This window comes from Musa acuminata, chromosome BXJ1-3 (genome assembly GCF_036884655.1).
Source record: "Musa acuminata AAA Group cultivar baxijiao chromosome BXJ1-3, Cavendish_Baxijiao_AAA, whole genome shotgun sequence".
Lineage (NCBI taxonomy): Eukaryota > Viridiplantae > Streptophyta > Magnoliopsida > Zingiberales > Musaceae > Musa > Musa acuminata.
In genome coordinates, this window is record NC_088329.1 from 17247996 (window position 1) to 17267093 (window position 19098).

Below are 19098 nucleotides of genomic sequence, written 5' to 3' on the forward strand. Positions count from 1 at the left end.
ATATATATATACATACATATATATATATACATACATATATATATTAAAGGCAACGTCACCTTTATTTTATATATAAAACATATTTTAAAAAAATTATATAAAAACTCGACGACGTCGCCCCGCTTAGGGAGAAGTGAGAGGCGATGTCACCGAATTATATATATATATATATATATATATATATATATATATATATATATATATACATATATACATACATATATACATATATACATACATATATATATATATATATATACTGAGCGGTATACTGCTCGGTATACTGTATCGTACCATACCGAGCGAATGTCGAAATGCCAGTACAGTACGATATTTCAAACCTTGCTTGATGGTTCATTTTTTTCTTTAGCTAGATCTCTTGCTGGTTATTTTTGTATGTTTTTCTTTAATTTCAATTGCTAAATCTTGGTTATTCATATATTTAAAATTTTATAAATTTACCTTAGGATTAGTCATTTTTTATCATGCAAATGATCCTAAAAGCCAGTAAAACCCCAAAATCAAATACAAAGAATCCCTATTGAAATCCAGGCCTTCCCTTGGTCCTGCATCTTCTGTTGATATTGCATCAGCTACATTTAGAATATCTTTCTTTCCATGAACATCTAATTCAAAATATTTGGTCTTGTTCTCTTTTCTTTCTTGCATCAGGTTAAGGATCCTGTGATTCATCTAATACATGCATCAGTACACAAGCTAACCCATTCCACGAATTTCCTTCAATATCTGGGTCAACATGCACTTATTGTTCAAGAAGATGCATCTAGTTCAGAGGAGGACCAAGTTGATGATAAAAGATATAATTTTACGTCTCTTCTCTTGAACTTGGCTAACACCTACCTTTATATGGTTAATACTTATATCATTGTACCAACTGCTGATCACTACTCAATGCACCTTGGAGCTGCTGCAACAGTTTGTGGGGTTATTATTGGTTCTATGGCTGTTGCACAAGTGTTCTCTTCAGTTTATTTTAGTGCATGGTCTAATAGGTCATACTTCAAACCTCTTGTATTTAGCAGCATTGTGCTCTTTTTGGGCAATACTCTATATGCATTGGCTTATGATCTGGACTCCCTAACAATTCTTCTCATCGGCCGTCTCTTGTGTGGGTAAGTAAAATTGTTGACTTTATATTTCATGATGATTATTCTATGGATTTATAATTGTATACTAGTTTCAAGGAGCATGAAACTTACTACAGAACTGTGTGGGTGAATTGTCTGCTCTAAAATCTGAATTTTCTTCTGTTTTATCATATTTTAGCAATGCACACCTTGACTTTTAGGCACTTGAATGTCAAGGCAGTGTGATTGTTGAAACTTGTATATGTAGTTATTTCAGACACAATAGCTTGATAAGTGTTTGATAGGTGATAGGTAAATATTCTTAGTACTCTATGGTTGCCAAGAACCAGTATATGAAAGAGACAGATAAACATTGACTCCATGCATTCATGTAAACAGCATATAACTATTCTACATTGTGTAACTTGAAGTGGAGTTTGCAGACCTGTCTATGCGAAGTTTCAAATAACCTTGAGGAATAGTCACTATTTAAGTTCATACGTTTAATATTTTCTTTTTCTGCTTGGGCTTGGGATTTATGAAGTTTAAATATATGTTTCTTCACATCTTTGTGCCTCTAAGATGTTTTGTGCTCTTTTTATACTATTCCCTTTGATAGTGTTGTTCGGAATAAATATAAACACAGTAGACAACATTTAGCTTCTCAGTATAATTTAATTGTCCTCTCTAAATGAAACAGCAACTAATTCACCTGATGTAGCCAAGTAAGCTGCAAATATTGCCAAGTAATCAAAATTCACCTGAAATTTTGATTCATTTGGGAAGGCCATCCTATGTCAAAAATCTGCTCTGCTCAACATTTAGGATCAGCTCATGATGTTGTCCTCCTTTATTTTCATTCATTGCAGCATTACATGATGGCAGACACCTCTCTTACTTAAGTTTGATTAGGTAAGGAATTTAGCACCAGCTTTATTTAGGTTTAATATTGGCTTGGTAGTATGGATTTGCCTTCTCAATTTTGGGCTTTCTTTAGAGCCAAGCCCTTGGATGATGTGATAAGCCTTGCATGATGATCTTTTCAGTTTTAGAGGCATGGGTATATACTCAGTAGAACTTTTTACTTGTAGAAGTATCACCATTAATGCTTTTATGTTCAATTATTTTACAGGTAGAAACCTTGGATCAGATTTGAGCATATTGTTTATTACCTAATCTGAAACATGATCTCCATATATCCCTTTCTTATGATGAATGTACTCATGTGCAGGATGGGTTCTGTGAGGGCTGTTAATCGTCGATACATTAGCGATTGTGTTCCTCTTAAAATCCGCATGCAGGCTTCTGCAGGTTTTGTCAGTGCAAGTGCTCTTGGGATGGCATGCGGTCCTGCTCTTGCTGGCTTGCTTCAAACTAATTTCAAAATATATGCGCTAACAATTAATCAAGATACTTTATCTGGTTGGGTTATGTCATTTGCTTGGTTAGCATACTTGATTTGTTTGTGGATTTCATTCAAAGAGCCAATTCATGACAACAAAGTAAAACATTTGTCTCCAGATGTGGATGCTGGTATGTTATATTTGAATCATCTTACTTTGCATGTACTTGCATATGATGCATATACATGAGCATATGCCAACTTCCAAATATGTACATTTACAGAAACTGTACCATTTCAGTCTAAATAGTCTACTGTACCTTGTTTAAGACCACTCACTAGTACGTGTTAGTTATATACTGATCATATGCATCTCTCAGCAAAAAAACGCAATAGATAATTTGCTTTCTAGGTTCTACTCTTCGAGAAACAGAGTACTAGGAAGAGTGACTAAGATCAGGCAACACTATTCCTCTGACAAAATGGCATACACTGATTTCCATCCCCGAGAAAAGGGTTACCTATCTTAGTTAGATTTTGCCATGACCATATCATTGCTTTTGTACACCTGTGCTGGCTGTAGTTGATGTTTGAATTCATGTCAGCTCGATGAAATTTGCTGGTGGCTGTTGAGAGCATTAATCACACATCTTTACCTCATGACTTTTGTTTGACCTTACATCCTAAGGAACTGCTTCTGAATATAGTTTTTGTTATGACTTGCATTTGTTTACTGTTGTTAGTTGAGGTTTAGTATTAGTTTCATTAATTTTGGTCAGAGATTTTTGGTTATTTATATATGACTGAACAAAATTGATAGATCCAGGATATATTCTTGTGATGAGACTCCTGCAAGTCAAGGAAACACATCTATATTGGTCCAAATTATTTGTGTAAAATGTAAGTCTAGTACTTGTTTCATTAACCTACCTCATCCTTGAAAGCTTCAACAGGTTGACAATAAAGGACCCATCTTTTACATAGGATGACAATGAATTTGCTGATAATTTTGTGGTTTTTCTGAAAAGCTTTGTATTGCTATCACTGTTGATTATGACATCCCTTGATCTTAAAAAATATCATGCAGCTGATCAATGTTATCATGGAAAATTTCATGTACTCGTTGAGTTTTCAATCGTTAACATGATTGGTTCCTTGCATGCAACAATCTTGATAAAAAAAAAGAAAACTATGTTGTGACTTGTGACTTGAAGGTCTACACAGCTACTCATTGAAAACACCAGACAGGAATGCAATGCCTGGTTGGATAATTTGGGACCAAATATAAAGATTGATAGGGTACAAAATAGTAAAAAGAAATGATTGAGCCCAATTCATTGAATAATTTGGCAGACAGGGATCTGGTTGTAGCTGATTGTCAGAGTTGTTGTCTCACCTATATTCTAGAGTTCCTTTTTATCAAATAAATTATTTAGAAGGATTCAAGGTTGTTTCATTTTCAGATAAGTATCTTGAACTTTTTGTACCCAAACCAATCTTCTGCTATTCTATTGATAAGTACACTATGCAAGATTAATGATAAAAGTCACTGTTTCTGATCCTGAACAGGAAGCATGGAGGTTGAAGCATTAGAAAGTGGCCTTGTTCATCCTTTGCTACAAAGTTGTGAGCATAAGCAACATGAAGATGGAGATGAAGAATGTAATGATAGGGAAGAAGCTTCAGAAGACTCTCACAAACCTGCAACTTCAGTTGCTTCGGCATATAGATTGCTTACTCCATCAGCAAAGGTTAGGAATTTCATAGCATCATCTTTAACTTTGATTCTGGAGATTTTTTGTTTCACTCATTTTATGTCATTGTTTATAAATGAGTGCAACTATCATCCATGATTGAAGAATTAATGAACCAACTTGTTATCCTTATGTAGGTCCTGTTGTTGATATATTTCATGCTCAAATATGTGATAGAGATACTAATCTCTGAGTCAAGTGTCATAACTAGTTACTACTTTGGGTGGTCTACAAGTTCAGTTGCAGCATTTCTTGCAATCCTGGGGCTTACTGTTCTTCCGGTTAATGCCATTGTTGGATCTTATATAAGTAACATGTTTGAAGACAGGTATGTTTCATGCATAAATTTGCTTTACTAGGCCAGTGTTACAGAATAAACTTCAAGATGTGTTCTATTTGGCCAGCAACTATTGGTGCAAGCTGATCAATCTCATCTTAGATTAAACTTAGGTTCTGCTCTGCATCGAACCCCTTTATTTGCTTTGAGCTATACTTGATAGTTTGAACATATAGCAGTTGAATTTTGTCCTTGATATTTATTTGTTAGTCAGTTTACTTTGTAACAGCAATTCAAGGTACTTTTTTTTGTAGTTAACTCGTATTAGATCTTTTTTGTCTTCCTTTTACAGGCAGATCTTGTTAGGGTCTGAAATTTTGGTTTTCTTAGGAGTAATAATGAGCTTCCAATTCACAAACTCTTACGTAGTGCCACAATATGTTTGCTCAGCATTGATTACATTTGTGGCTGCTGAAGTTCTCGAAGGTAATTACTATGCTCACTGATCCAAAAATATTTACCAAACCAACAAGTAATCAGATTCACTATCATGTCTTTAGATAGATATTATGGTTTTTAAGCTTTGGGCATTATTTTGGCTTCTCTGACCATCTTGAGCAAAGTTTGTAGAGGTTTTGATATTAACATTCAATTTTTAAATAACTCAGGTTTCTAAGAATAATAACTTTACTTACTTTATTATCTCTCTCTCTCTCTCTCTCTCTCTCTCTCTCTCTCTCTCTCTCTCTCTATATATATATATATATATATATATACATGTATACATGTATGTATATATACACATACATGTATATATATAAATACATGTATATGTATATACAGAAACCATAGACAAGGAGGAGGAGTAGGGTGTGAAACAAGTAATCAGAATAATCATAACTAGAAATATATTGTCAATAGTTTTGGGATGAGAAAAGTAAGTGATTTACAATTCCAGACAGAGAGAAGGAAGATGTAGAATTAAGTGAGATCAGTTTCAGGAAAACAAAAGTTAACATTGATCCTACGGCTTGGCCCCATTTATCCTATTGTTATTGTTGTAATGGTTTTTATTCACCCCCACCACTTGTTTTGTGAAGGACAACGTACAAATGCAGCTTTAGGATATAAAGAAGAAGACCAATAATTGATCATCATGGTTTACACATAAATTCAATTCAATTCAATTAGCACCCGCACCCACAAAGTTCTCAATAGCATTGTATCTAAAAACTAGAAAATAGTTATTAAATAGCCACCAACATGTGCATCGATGGTAGTAGATCTCGTTGTTGGTGAACAACATGTGCATCGATTGTGACGTGTCTTGGACCCAAAATATACCTTATCACTCGTGACAGCAAAAAATATCCTACTTGAATTCCAAATTCTAGATGGTTAACGAAGTATAATTTTTTTTCTCTCAGAAATTTATAGTCCATATCTCATCCTTGCATTTTGCACATGCCAAGTGCCTTGTAACATATGGGGGGTCATTCAGCCTAACTTTTAGATGGATTCTTGCATAAGTATTTATTCCCATCTAGCTTCTCTTTTTTCTTTTTTTCCCTTTAATACGAAATTATTTAACGAGTACTTGCACAAATATATTTAAATAAATATTGAGAAAGTGGGGTAGAGCTAAGATTGGAACTCATGACCTGACTTGATAACAACTTAAAAGATATGATTAGGTGATCACAATACTCAAAAGCTTAAACTTTTGACATGCTTTATGATAATTAGCGAGCATGAACAGAAGAATTAGTTCACCTTTTTCGTCAACATTGTCGATGGTTGCAGGTGTCAATCTATCCCTCCTCTCTCGAGTTATGTCATCCCGGCTTGCTCGTGGAACATATAATGGCGGGTTGCTGTCCACAGAAGCGGGAACTTTAGCACGAGTGGTAGCCGATGGAACGATCACACTCGCAGGCTATTTGGGCGAAAACAAACTCCTCAACGTCACCTTATTCCCTTCTCTATTTATCTGTATAGTATCCATCCTTTGTACTTTCGTTACCTACAACTCACTTTTCTAATATTCTAATATGTAAGACTTTGACCTCCGTGCCCGCGAAATCGTTCAATCTTCTTGTTTTTCTAACTTCTTGCGTGAATTGTATAGTTGGTTGACCAGTTTCATTTGAATCAAACAATATTGAGAGTAATCCTTGGATTTTGTCATGCCTATACGAAGAGAGGAGAGATCATATATAAAATAATTGTAACGAAATATTACTAGTCTAGGGATCCACAAAGTAGAAGAAGATATCGAGGTAGAAAAAAAAATTATATTAATTTTTAAAAAAAAACTTTTGAGACGGATTAATTATATTAGTTCTCTATTCTTGAATATATTAATTTTCTATGCTTGAATACTTGATATTTGGATGACCAGGTAGCTTGAATGTATCTTAAAAATTATATTAGTTTTCTATGCTTGAATGTATCTTTTATATTAATTAATTAATTAATTTTTATTTAATTAATTTGTTAAAAAAATAAAACACTTAAAATCAGATAAAACATCAAATTTTATGGATGGCACATTACTTACTAGGATACAATTAAAAGAGAGAAAAGAAGAGTGAAAATTTGTCGAAATTGTCAAGTATAGATAGTTGTAATATGTGCAGAGAGAATCTTTTATCTACACACCTTGTGCTGCTATTTGAATAGGATGGATTGATCATTTTTAGGGCCATCTTAGAGCAACTCAATCTATTGCTCAATCAAATTGAAGTTAATATGACTTCTGAAGGTACAAGTAAAAAAACACACACGATGATTAGAAAGCCTGTGAATTCCTGTCACCACCGAGGAGTGAGAATAAAAACTGCACGCGTCCCAAGTGTTTGATGCCGACAACTCCTTCTTGGAGTCGTTTTGTCCTGTTATGGCTGTGTGGTAAGCTCACGTGATCCTCTCACTCGGTGTGAGAATAAAAATACAGAAATCCACACCAAGACTTCGTTTCTGAGACCAATTTTTTGGAACATGGTAAGCTCACCGATGGTATCCACAGCTTTTTTTTTCGTTTTATATTGGGCGAATTATCAGAATTTTTTCTTAAATTTATTTTTTTTTTGAAAATTTTAATACGTAAAAAAAATCTATCTTACCCCTGTCTCTATCGAACCCACTGCCATCTCTCGTTATGCATACTCGTCTCTTTTTCCTTAGAGTTACTTTTATCATTGTTTTTATATTTTAATCAGACCCAAAGATATTATAAGCATGAGCATTCACGCCAATTCTTGTCGGACCCTAGAGGTGTCGTACGCATAGAGAAGACAATCAACGGAACCAACCTATGCACCAAGATATAAGTGATAAGGGGGAGACAATTAACGATGCGAAAAGGCATGATAGACAGGAGGAGAATGATTACTTTAAAAATATATATTATTTAAAAAATTTTCAAAGTTACCGTACTATGTTCTCAAACCTAAAGTTCTTTTTTCAAGAATTTACATGATTTTGCTACAATACCAATTTAGGATATAATAGATTTAGGATCCCAACTCATGAGATGCTACAATACCAATTTTTATGATATAATAGCGTAACCACAAATATCAAAAATTTAAATTATTAGGAAAGAATCCTCATCCTCATGATACTCGGTAAGGTAAGCTCACTGCTGATATCTTTTTATCCTTAGAATCTACTTACGATAAAGAGAATAAGGATCCAATATATGTATGCTTTAAGATCTTTTTATATTTAGAATCTACTCATGACGGTGAGATTAATGATACCTAAATCCAATAAATTGACACCCAAAAGTTTTCACGAGACCATTTTGTTGAGATGCTGCACGGTGGTGACTGCACCAATTTTCTCTCTCTGGATTATATTCACCGAAGAGAATTTTCGGGACCATTTTTTGTTCAAGAATTACTACAAAGTAAGCTCCCCAGCCTTTCTTAGATCCCTAAGATTGTGACACCCACACAAGCAACTTAAAATTCTTACTAAGCGGTGAAAACAAAATTTGATCCTAATATTTTTACTATCAATGATTGATAAGTAAATCTATATATAATCACTCCATCAATGGTTTAGATAAAAAGTTAAAGAACCTTAGGTTCCCTTTGGGGTCCAGCCTTACATCAAATCAGACCGCGTTGGACTCGCAATAGCGCCCATCATTTCCTTCTTTCTCTACTTGGTTTTTTTTTTTTTTTTTTTTTTTTGTATCGGACTTCATATATTGTGTTGTTGCAATAATTTACAGTCACCCAAGTCTCACACACTGCCATCTTTTTTTGGTCATACACCTCAATTTGCCTTACATGAAAACAATAATGAGTTTAACCCACACCTACTCAGATCTTTATTTTATTAATTACCATATATATATATATATACCCCTTTATTATCAATTATTAATAAATACCCTTTAATTATCGATCATGCTCTTATTTCTCACAATCTCTCAGTTATTATTACTTTATACAGTCCATTCAATCGTCCTTATGAGTGTTGACGGTGGAACTTTAGCTGTCGTCAATGTTGCTCCAACCATCTGTAAAGAAGGATAAAAAAAGAAAAAAATTGATACAAAAGGAGTTAAAGTTTTTTTTATTAAAATTAAGTGATAAATCAATAATATTTATATCTATTTGCAAAGCAATATCTTAAAACTATTAAAAAAAATTAAAATAAGACTTTAAATAACATAAAGAGATCACAATGTATTATCAACATTACTATCCTTTCTCTATTTAGTCTTTCCTTCACTATGTTTTGACAAAGTAACTAAAGAAGGACAAAAAAGGAATGAAAAAAAAAAGTTACAAAAGGAGTTAAAATCTTTCATTAAAATTAAGGATTAAATTAAGAATATTTCCATCTATTTACCAAAAAAACCTTTTAAAATTATTAAAAAGTTTTAAATGAAGATTCTAAATAACAAAAGGGGATCCCAATGAAAAATCTCCTTTTTATGTTATTAATCTTTCTTTCTATCCTTTCTCTATTTAGTCTTTTTATCACTATCATTTGACAAAGTGCGTGCATTTCCAGCTAATAAACAGAGAGAAACTAATAAGGAAGAAGATATTGATTCGCTTGCGGGATTTAGTGCAGTTTTATGATTTACCGATTTTATTAGGAAAGATATTATTGAGAAAAAATAAATCATGATAAGATTATCATGATTCTTTTAATATTTTGATATTTATGTCATCATTATTCTGTCAATAATGGTAAGATCATTATTTCAACGTGATCTATTATATTAGGAAATAATTTAGTAAATATTTTACATTCAACGTGATCTATTATATTAGGAAATAATTTAGTGAATATTTTATATTTATTATTGATTGAAAAAAATTATGTAATTATCATATTTTATAAATTTTTTAATATAAATTTATATTCGTGCCGTAGAGTGTCACCCCGTGAACTATATTACTCTTCTCGTGCTCTCTCTTCCCCTTTACCGCCATCATCTGTAACCACCTCTGCTACTTGGTCGATAGATACCAAAGTCTCCTTGGACGACACGACCAGCAGAGAGAGAGAGAGAGAGAGGATGAGGTGGACGTCGTTTTGGGTAGTGTTGTTGCTTCATCAATGCCAGTACACCTGCTCCAAGGTGGTGGCACCACCGCTGCGGCGGCTGCCGATCCCGTCGGCGTCGCAGCTGAAGTGGCAGCGCCGCGAGGTCATCGTGTTCTTCCACTTCGGGATGAACACGTTCACGGACTCGGAGTGGGGGACGGGCGAGGAAAGCCCGGCGCTGTTCGACCCGGCTGCCCTGGACACGGGTCAGTGGGTCGACGCGGCCGCCGGCGCCGGTGCCTCGCTCGTCATACTCACCGCGAAGCACCACGACGGCTTCTGCTTGTGGCCGTCGCGGTACACCGATCACTCCGTCGCCAGGAGCCCGTGGAAGGGAGGCAGAGGGGACGTCGTCCGGGAACTCGTCGACGCGGCGAGCGCCCGAGGGATCGATGTCGGCCTCTACCTGTCGCCGTGGGACCGCCACGAGAAGAGCTACGGCCTGGAAGTGGAGTACAACGAGTATTACCTCGCCCAGCTACAAGAACTGCTTACCAGGTGAGCGAATCTGCACATTCTTCCGGCCGTGGTTGTTGGATGCGTTTGCTGGATGATGGAACTGCAGGTACGGGAGGATATCGGAGATATGGTTCGACGGCGCCAAGGGGGAGAAGGCGAAGAAGATGAACTACTACTTCAAGGACTGGTTTGAGACGGTGAAGCAGCTGCAGAGCTCCATCAACATCTTTTCCGACGCCGGCCCCGACATCCGCTGGGTCGGCGACGAGTCTGGCTCCGCCGGTTCCACTAGCTGGTCCACCGTCAACCGCACCGTGCTCAGGATCGGAGATGCAAGTCTGGAAAGGTATTTCAGCTTCTCATGTTTCTGAAAGCAGTAAAATCAAAAACATTTTTGGTTTCCGAATAGAGAGAGGTTTCGATATGGGTAACAGAAAACAAAAGTGTGTTTTCGGCAGCTATTTGAATACGGGGGATCCACGGGGCACGGACTGGGTGCCGCCGGAGTGCGACGTATCGATCCGGCCCGGGTGGTTCTGGCACAAGAACGAGACCGCCAAGCCGGTGAGCCAACTGATGGAGATCTACTACAACTCCGTGGGGCACAACTGCGTGCTGCTGCTCAACGTCCCGCCGAACTCCACCGGGCTCGTGTCCGACGACGACATGCAGAGGCTGAGGGACTTCCGCGCAGCGATCAACAGCGTCTTCTCCACCGACCTCGCGGCGGGAAGCGCCGCCAAGGCCAGCACCCAGAGAGGCGGCGAGGGCGGCGGCTTCGCGCCAGACAACGTGCTCGACTGCGACGACCGGACTTACTGGGCCGCGGAAGACGGCGACCGCGGGCGCGGGCACTGGATCGAGCTGGCCCTGCCGAGGGCGAACGCCAGCTTCAATGTGGTGAGAATCCAGGAGGCGATCGCCATGGGACAGCGGATCATGAAACACGAGGTGTTCGCCGACCGGAAGCTGGTCGCGAAGGGCACGACGGTGGGATACAAGCGGCTCCACCGCCTACCGTCGCCGGTTAAGGCGCGGCGGGTGAAGATTCGGATCACCAAGTCGCGCGGGCCGCCGCTGCTTTCGGCGGTGGGCCTGCACTACGACCCTTTCAATAAAGGCTCTTCCGTGGGCAAGCATAATATCGGGACCGAAGCCTGAAAGCCAATTCTCGAGTTGACATTTCATCGAACAATTGTCCGTCATCAAGGTCTGAAAGCTTTCAGGATGGCATTGTTTCTTACCAACATCGATCATATTACCGTACTTGAAAAACTTTTACCATAAAAAAGCTTCCACAGAAGGGAGTGCGGGTGGGAAAAATCACTGCTTTTGTTGATGGAGTGGAGTCGAGTTTGATGGATGGAAACAGAGAACGTGGAGGTCATGTCAAGAATTAAAATCGTGTACGTGCTCCTGGTGTTGGGATGAAGGTGATGTTGGGGGCCAGCTGCGCCTCAACCACCATGGGCGACAACTCATCGTCTCCATCCTTTCCCCTTCGGTGTGGATTCAGAGCCACGCTAAGGAATCTCGTGCGAAGAAAGATACCTCCTTTTTCTATATCTTAATCCGATGAACTTTATGGAGAGAGGACCTCAATCGAATTGCACTAATTACCATCAGCGTGTAAATATATGCTCTCGAAGAACATACCAAATTTCAAGCTTCAGTTCGTGTAGTTAGTTGAACCTGTTGGGCCAACCGCCCCGCCCAGCTGATGTTGCCTTCTTGTCCCGGCCGATCTCTTTCTTGTCTTGTGAAGGAGGCAGTTCCCTTAAGAACAAATACTAATATGTCATAACGTGCATCGAAATTAAATAAAAATTATAATAAAATATGATATCAAGATTTACGTGAAAAATCCTTCAAACGTAAAGGGTAAGAATTACATGGCAAACTAGATATAATCTAATATAAAAATAATGAATATATAAATATTAGTTTTTTGTCCAAAATCTAAACATCAATCTCAAAAGAATAATTGGGATACAAAGATTTCATAATATTCAAATTCTCTCCAAATGATCACAATAATAATCTACTATAGATATGATCTAACTTGAGATGAGAATACGATGATTGAGAATAGTCTCTCTGCGTTGTCCTTGTCTTCTTCTCTTTCCTTCTCTTATTTTTTTGTCATTTTTTCATCTTTTTTGAATCAAGATGCTGCTACAATTTTCTGTCTACAATTTTTCTCTCCTATTTTCATAGTCATCACACTCTCTTATTGGATCTAGGGTTTGACTTTAAAGGGAGGTGGTTTGTGGCCTGTTAAAACCCACTATGGGTTGAACTTGTGGATTGCCAGCTCAACGGAGAAAGTATTATGTTGACTTGCAAGGCCGAAGAAAAGGATTGACAACAAGGAAACACTTGGGCATTATTCTCCCCAATGGCAAGGACACAAGATTTGCTATACAATATAGAGCAACAAAGAGAGAAGATTGAGCTAGACGAGTCTGCGGACTCAATCCTACGTCAAATACAATTTAACACTGACAGGGGGCTGATCCTAACAACATCGTAAATTGTTTGTTTCAGCATGCAAATTCTGTGGATTAAACATAAAGTTCCTAAGCACTTATAAAATTAGCTTTAGATCAGCGCTGCAAGATCTACTCGGCATACCTTCAAGGAATATGCTTCCACGTCCCCCTGCCATTGCAGTGAGAGAAAGGCCTTTGATACCTTCGATCTTCTCACCAGGCAAGAATCTTTCTAAGGACACTAAAAAAAGCAGTCCCGACGAGCAAATGACGAAGAGAAGATGTTTAGAGGATCACGTACAAATGCACATTCAATTCGCAAATCTCCAATGTTCATGACACACATTTATTTGATGGTTAACATGATGAATCCAGAGATGTTACCATCAAAATTTCAAACCAATGGAACTAAGAAGGCCTTTAAAGATTCAAGACCTGGAATAACATGTACAAAATTCTCAGCCCTTTTAACCTTTTACATGGTCTCAGTGGAGGAGACATTGCCATCACTATTTCATATCTATGAATCAAAGAAACGTTTAAATTTTTTTTAATACTCGAAGAGCATATAAGATTTGTAGCACTTGCGATGGTGTATATATTTTCTTTCCTGTCTGAAGAAGTAATGTCACATAATTTTCCATACAAGAGAACGGTGGCCTCTTCTTTATATTTGTGAGGAACCCCTGTAATAAGAAATTATAATATGAATTGCAGCAGTACAGGAATCATATAAGCATTACAAGCAAGGCGAGTGACAGGCACATGCAGCAGCCTTGGCAAGGGCTTTTTGCTAGTAAATCCCGAGGAGCTTCAAAGCTACCAAAAATTGGAACGACACTGCACCAAATGTATATTCTCGAGGTCAAAGCTATGGAGGCATTTCCTAAGAACAAAATATAGAGCCTAACTCAGCTGCTTCAGCAACATCAGCAGGCTGAGGTGCAGAGATGTGCTGTAACTTCACCTGAGTCGCTTTTCTATTCTCGAAATGCTGCTATATGAATATCTGGGTTCGTTCGTACGTCAAAATAGGAATTGCCTGACTACAAAAATCGATGTGGATATTAGGAAGTTGAAAGGAACACCAGCCCTTCCGGGTGTCCCTCATCGGTGGATGCAAGGTTAGAAATGTGCACTTGTAATAACCTAAATATGCACCTGTATAATCAACTGCATGCCATTTATCAGCGACTCCAGTATAGGCAACACCAAAGCCAACGTTTTACCCGATGGATATGTCCGCATATATCAAAAAAAAAACAACACAGCACAATTTATGAAGAGAATCAGCACGATGGAGCAAACTACTAAGTGATAACAGAGAGATATTTTCTCTGATAAAAAAGAGATATTCTCAACTGCATAGCAGATGAGATTTCCTCAACCGCATGAGGAAATCTCTTTGCTCAGTTAAAGAAATATCCTCTTTCACTGTGTATAAATAGACTTCACATGATACTACTTGAAGTGTGCCTTTTTGCTTTTTCATTCTCTCATTCTATCATGGTATCAGAGCGGCGTTCTCCTCTTTGAGTCTTTCAACCTCACCCATCAGCTTCACGTCAGGCCATGGAAGCTGTTGTTGCATCATCATCTTCCTACCTTTCATCGCCGCCAGCGCCCCGTCACTGACCCTCTGCTCCAGATCTGCCAGATCTGCTCTGCTTCCGCGCGCTGTTCCATCGACCAGCTCCTGGCCTTCTCCCTCCAACGCCTCCGCCACCGCTGTCCTCGACTCCGGCAACATTATCCTTACTGCTTCTGAGAGGACCTTCTGGGTGCAAGCCTCCCAGCAGCCAGCATCCTGCTCTGCCTTCGCAGAGACAAGCAGCCTTTGGTAACTTTCCACGCTGCTGCCTCGTTGCCAAGATTCCTCACTGCGATCTATTGCACACAGATCTGCAGTTGTCTTGCACAAAGCTGATCACGCCACTGGCTGCATCACTGCTCAGAGTCCTTCCTATAGAACTGCTGCATAAAAATCTACAGCTTTACACCATCTTGTATAGGTCTTTTCCTTCAACGAAGACCTTATTCTTTCACATATCTTATTTGCTACCACCTCAGGTGACATTGATCTATACCAACACTTCTTTCTTCCTGATCATATCTTCCATATGTCATCATCATCTACCTTTGATGCTCCCATTATTGTTCCCGCAGGGAACCATAGTATCTTCCCACATACAAACCTTATCTCCATAAATGCAGCAACCCTCATCCCCTTCAAATTATCCAACGGTGGTAACTACGCATCATGGCGTGCTCAATTCTCTAATATACTATTTGGCTATGATCGTTTAGGCTATGTCGATAGCTCTCTTCGTTGTCCACCGGCGATGCTCAACATCCCAGGCGCATCCGATCTAGTACCAAATCCGGATCACAAACTATGGTTACGCTAGGATCGCCTCATCCTTCAAGCAATTCAAGCCTCGGTCGCTGGATCCCTTGCCCCACTCATTTCTTCATGTGACACTACTGCCGAAGCTTGGTGCAAGTTGCAAACCACCTTAGCCAATCGTTCTCGCACTCGCATGCTTAGTCTTCTATCCAGCCTCATGAAGATAAAACAAGAGGGAAGTAATATTGCTGATTATCTACATAACATAAAGGTTATCATCGATAACTTGGCCTTGGTAGGTCATTCCCTCAGTGATGAAGAAGTTACTGTTCATATCCTCAATGGCCTCGGAGACGAGTACAAGGAATTGGCAGCAGCAATACGGGCGCGTGATTCACCAATCACATTCGAAGAACTTTTCGACAAGCTGATTGACTTTGAGATATATCTCAAGCGCGAGGACAAACCGCCAGGACCATCCATCACAGCTTAAGTCACTCAAAAAAGGAGGGGTAATTCGTATAACAAGATTGTCAACAAAGGTTTGACCAAGACACCTTCTGAACCTATGAGCTCTAAACCAACTATTCCTCCTCCTCATCCTCAACATTCCAATCACAACAACCAAGGTGGCTTTTTCAATCATCCGCAGTCCTGGCGCCCTCACTACACAAACCAACAAAGAATTGTTTGCCAACTATGTGATAAAGTCGGTCACTCTGCAAAGGTCTGTCGATCTCGACCCAGACTTCCTGCTCAATCACATTGGCCTCAAGCAAATCTCACGACTACTCCAACGACCAGTGATCATAATTGGATTGTGGACTCTAGTGCATCCCACCACATCACCTCAGATCTCTAGGACTTGTCCATCCACAACAACTATGGTGGCACTGAGGACATCATCATCGGTGACGGTAAAGGAATTCCTATTACTCATATGGGTTCTACACTGCTTAATTCACCTACCACAACCTTTACACTCGATGATGTTTTATGTGCACCTTACATTAAACGAAATCTCATTTCCGTTTCTCAATTTTGCAAACAAAATAATACCTCCATTGAATTCTTTCCTAACTCTTTTCTTGTTAAGGATTTGAGCACGGGGGCATCATTGGTCCAAGGCCAGAGTAAGGACAATGTTTATGAATGACCGTCACTTCCACAAATAAAATAGCCCACTGCTTACTCCTCCGTTGCAGCTTCAATCGATGTGTGGCATCGTCGTCTCGGTCATCCCTCTCTCCCTATCCAAAATAAATTACTTTCTTGTTATTCTCTTCCTACTCTTACAAATAATAGGGTTGTCACTTATTGTGATGCTTGTCTTCATAATAAAAGTCATAGACTTCCTTTCAGTGTTTCCTCTATATCATGTTCTAAACCATTTGAAATTATTTATACTGATGTTTGGGGCCCTGCTCCTGTCACTTCTTTTGACAAGTTTAGCTTTTATGTTATTTTTGTCGACTATTTTACTAAATACACATGGCTATATCCTCTTCGTTATAAATCAGAAGTTTCAAAAGTCTTCACCAACTTTAAAAAGCTGGTTGAAAACTTCTTTCAGTCTACAATTAAAACAGTCTACTCTGATGGTGGAGGTGAATTTCAAGCCCTCACATCCTACCTCTCAACCTGTGGCATCCAACACCTTAAGTCACCCCCACACACTCCTCAACTAGTTGGCTCTGCTGAACGTAAACATCAACATATCGTAGAAACTGGTCTCACACTTCTACATCAAGCCTCCATGCCACCAACTTTTTGGTCTGTCGCCTTTCAAACTACTGTCTACCTTATTAATCGTTTGCTCACTCCAGTTCTTCAATACCAGTCTCCATTTGAAAAACTATTTTCCAAATCCCCAAACATTCAAAAACTCAGAATATTTGGTTGTTTATGTTATCCATGGCTATGTCCCTATGCCCCACACAAGTTAGCGCTAAGATCTAAAGCTTGCATCTTCATAGGATATTCTCTTGAGCATAATGCCTTTCGGTGCTACGAACCACAATCTCAAAAAGTCTTTATTTCACGGCATGTTGTTTTTGTTGAATCTGCCTTTCCATTTCAAAACCATGAATCTCCTACCATTCATACCACTCCGACAAATATTCATTCATGGAGTATACATTCGATCCCCTCAAACGAACCTCCTCCCACACCATCCAGTCCTATGGTTGAAGATCCACACTCTTTTGTTCTCCCGGTTCAACAACTCTCCACTCCCCCCATTCCTTCTCCCCTTCCTTCTTCACAAGTCTCCCCTACCACTGAAGTCGTATCCTCAGAAACACAACAACTTTCTTTACCTAGTGCCATCGATGTATCTCAACCTCTCTTGCATCCTGTCGATGCCTCTCCGCCACTCTTACCAATAACACAACCTGCAGTTCCTAGCCATCCAATGACAACACGCTCAAAAAGTGGTATCTTTAAACCACGTCAGGTTCTCGACCTCCATACTATCACCAATTCTTCTCTTGAGACCAGTGAACCCACCACAATTACTCAAGCACAAAAATCTTCACATTGGCGTCAAGCTATGTGTGAAGAATATGATGCTCTTCTACATAACTCCACATGGACTCTTGTACCTTCTCATCCTGCACAAAATATCATCAGGTGTAAATGGGTATTCCGAATTAAGCGAAACCCCGACGGGTCCGTTGCTCGATATAAAGCACGATTAGTAGCCAAAGGGTTTCATCAACGACCTGGAGTTGATTTTACAGAGACTTTTAGTCCTGTAGTTAAACCCACAACAATTCGGCTTATTCTAAGTTTGGCCATCTTCAGAGGTTGGAACTTACGACAACTGGACGTTAACAATGCCTTTTTACAGGGGACTCTAACTGAAGATGTCTTTATGCAGCAACCCCTTGGCTTTGTTCATCACCAGTATCCAAGACATGTTTACAAATTACAAAAAGCCATTTATGGTCTCCGTCAAGCTCCCAGAGCTTGGTATACTGAACTTGGATCGTTTCTGATATCAATTGGATTCATCAACTCCAAGTCTGACACCTCTTTATTCCTCCGACAACATCATGGCAATATAATATATCTTCTAGTTTATGTAGATGATATTATTGTTATAGGCAATGATCCCTTGGAGGTTCAGACATTTTTAAATCAATTGGCTGATCGATTCTCCCTCAAAGACTTAGGACCATTGAGCTACTTTCTAGGAATGGAAGCAACATTTACATCCTCCGGTCTCTTCCTCTCTCAAAGAAATATATTCAAGACTTATTATCAAAGACAAATATGCAGGATGCGAAAGTAGTTGTTACTCCTCTCTCTACTGGTGAATCACTCAAATTATGTGATGGCAACCCTACCATGGACTCAACTCAATACCGGCAAGTACTTGACTCCTTACAATACTTGGTTCTCACCCGTCCAGATATCTCATTTGCAGTCAATAAATTGTCTCAATACATGCACCAACCTTCTACTATACATTGGTCTGCGGTTAAACGAATTTTGCGATATCTTAAAGGGACCCTTAATCATGGTCTCTTTCTCCGCAAAACCACTCAACTTCATCTCCATGCCTTTGCTGATGCTGATTGGGCGGGAAACTTTGATGATAGAACCTCCACGTCAGGGTATGTCATCTTTCTTGGGTCTAATCCAATCAGCTGGAGTTCTAAGAAGCAAAAGACAGTGGCCCGGTCTACAACTGAAGCTGAATATCGTGCTATTGCTACCACTGCTGCTGAACTCAACTGGATCACAAATCTCCTCAAG

The 19098-nt window shown here is 39.0% G+C and overlaps 2 protein-coding genes across 2 annotated transcripts; both read left to right on the forward strand.

Annotated features, from left to right (window-relative positions):
* Nucleotides 1-739: 739 nt before the first annotated feature.
* On the forward strand, nt 740-6503 carry LOC135637142 (SPX domain-containing membrane protein OsI_17046-like). The gene is made up of 7 exons (XM_065149601.1): nt 740-1133; nt 2320-2625; nt 3784-3797; nt 4018-4181; nt 4322-4512; nt 4814-4947; nt 6265-6503. The coding sequence occupies exons 1-7, from the start codon at nt 868-870 to the stop codon at nt 6501-6503; spliced, it is 1314 nt and encodes a 437-aa protein (XP_065005673.1). The 5' UTR covers nt 740-867.
* Nucleotides 6504-9906: 3403 nt separating this feature from the next.
* LOC103973229 (alpha-L-fucosidase 1-like) lies at nt 9907-11744 on the forward strand. Its single transcript, XM_009387728.3, has 3 exons — nt 9907-10536; nt 10604-10843; nt 10956-11744. The coding sequence occupies exons 1-3, from the start codon at nt 10010-10012 to the stop codon at nt 11656-11658; spliced, it is 1470 nt and encodes a 489-aa protein (XP_009386003.2). The 5' UTR covers nt 9907-10009; the 3' UTR covers nt 11659-11744.
* Nucleotides 11745-19098: the final 7354 nt, after the last annotated feature.

Excerpts from the sequence above, each read along its gene's own strand:
- LOC135637142 (XM_065149601.1), top strand. The coding sequence starts at position 868 with ATGGTTAATACTTATATCATTGTACCAACTGCTGATCACTACTCAATG. Across the intron at positions 1,134-2,319 it reads ATCGGCCGTCTCTTGTGTGG|GATGGGTTCTGTGAGGGCTG; the intron begins GTAAGTAAAATT and ends ACTCATGTGCAG. Across the intron at positions 4,948-6,264 it reads GGCTGCTGAAGTTCTCGAAG|GTGTCAATCTATCCCTCCTC; the intron begins GTAATTACTATG and ends CGATGGTTGCAG.
- LOC103973229 (XM_009387728.3), top strand. The coding sequence starts at position 10,010 with ATGAGGTGGACGTCGTTTTGGGTAGTGTTGTTGCTTCATCAATGCCAG. Across the intron at positions 10,537-10,603 it reads CTACAAGAACTGCTTACCAG|GTACGGGAGGATATCGGAGA; the intron begins GTGAGCGAATCT and ends ATGGAACTGCAG. Across the intron at positions 10,844-10,955 it reads GGAGATGCAAGTCTGGAAAG|CTATTTGAATACGGGGGATC; the intron begins GTATTTCAGCTT and ends TGTTTTCGGCAG.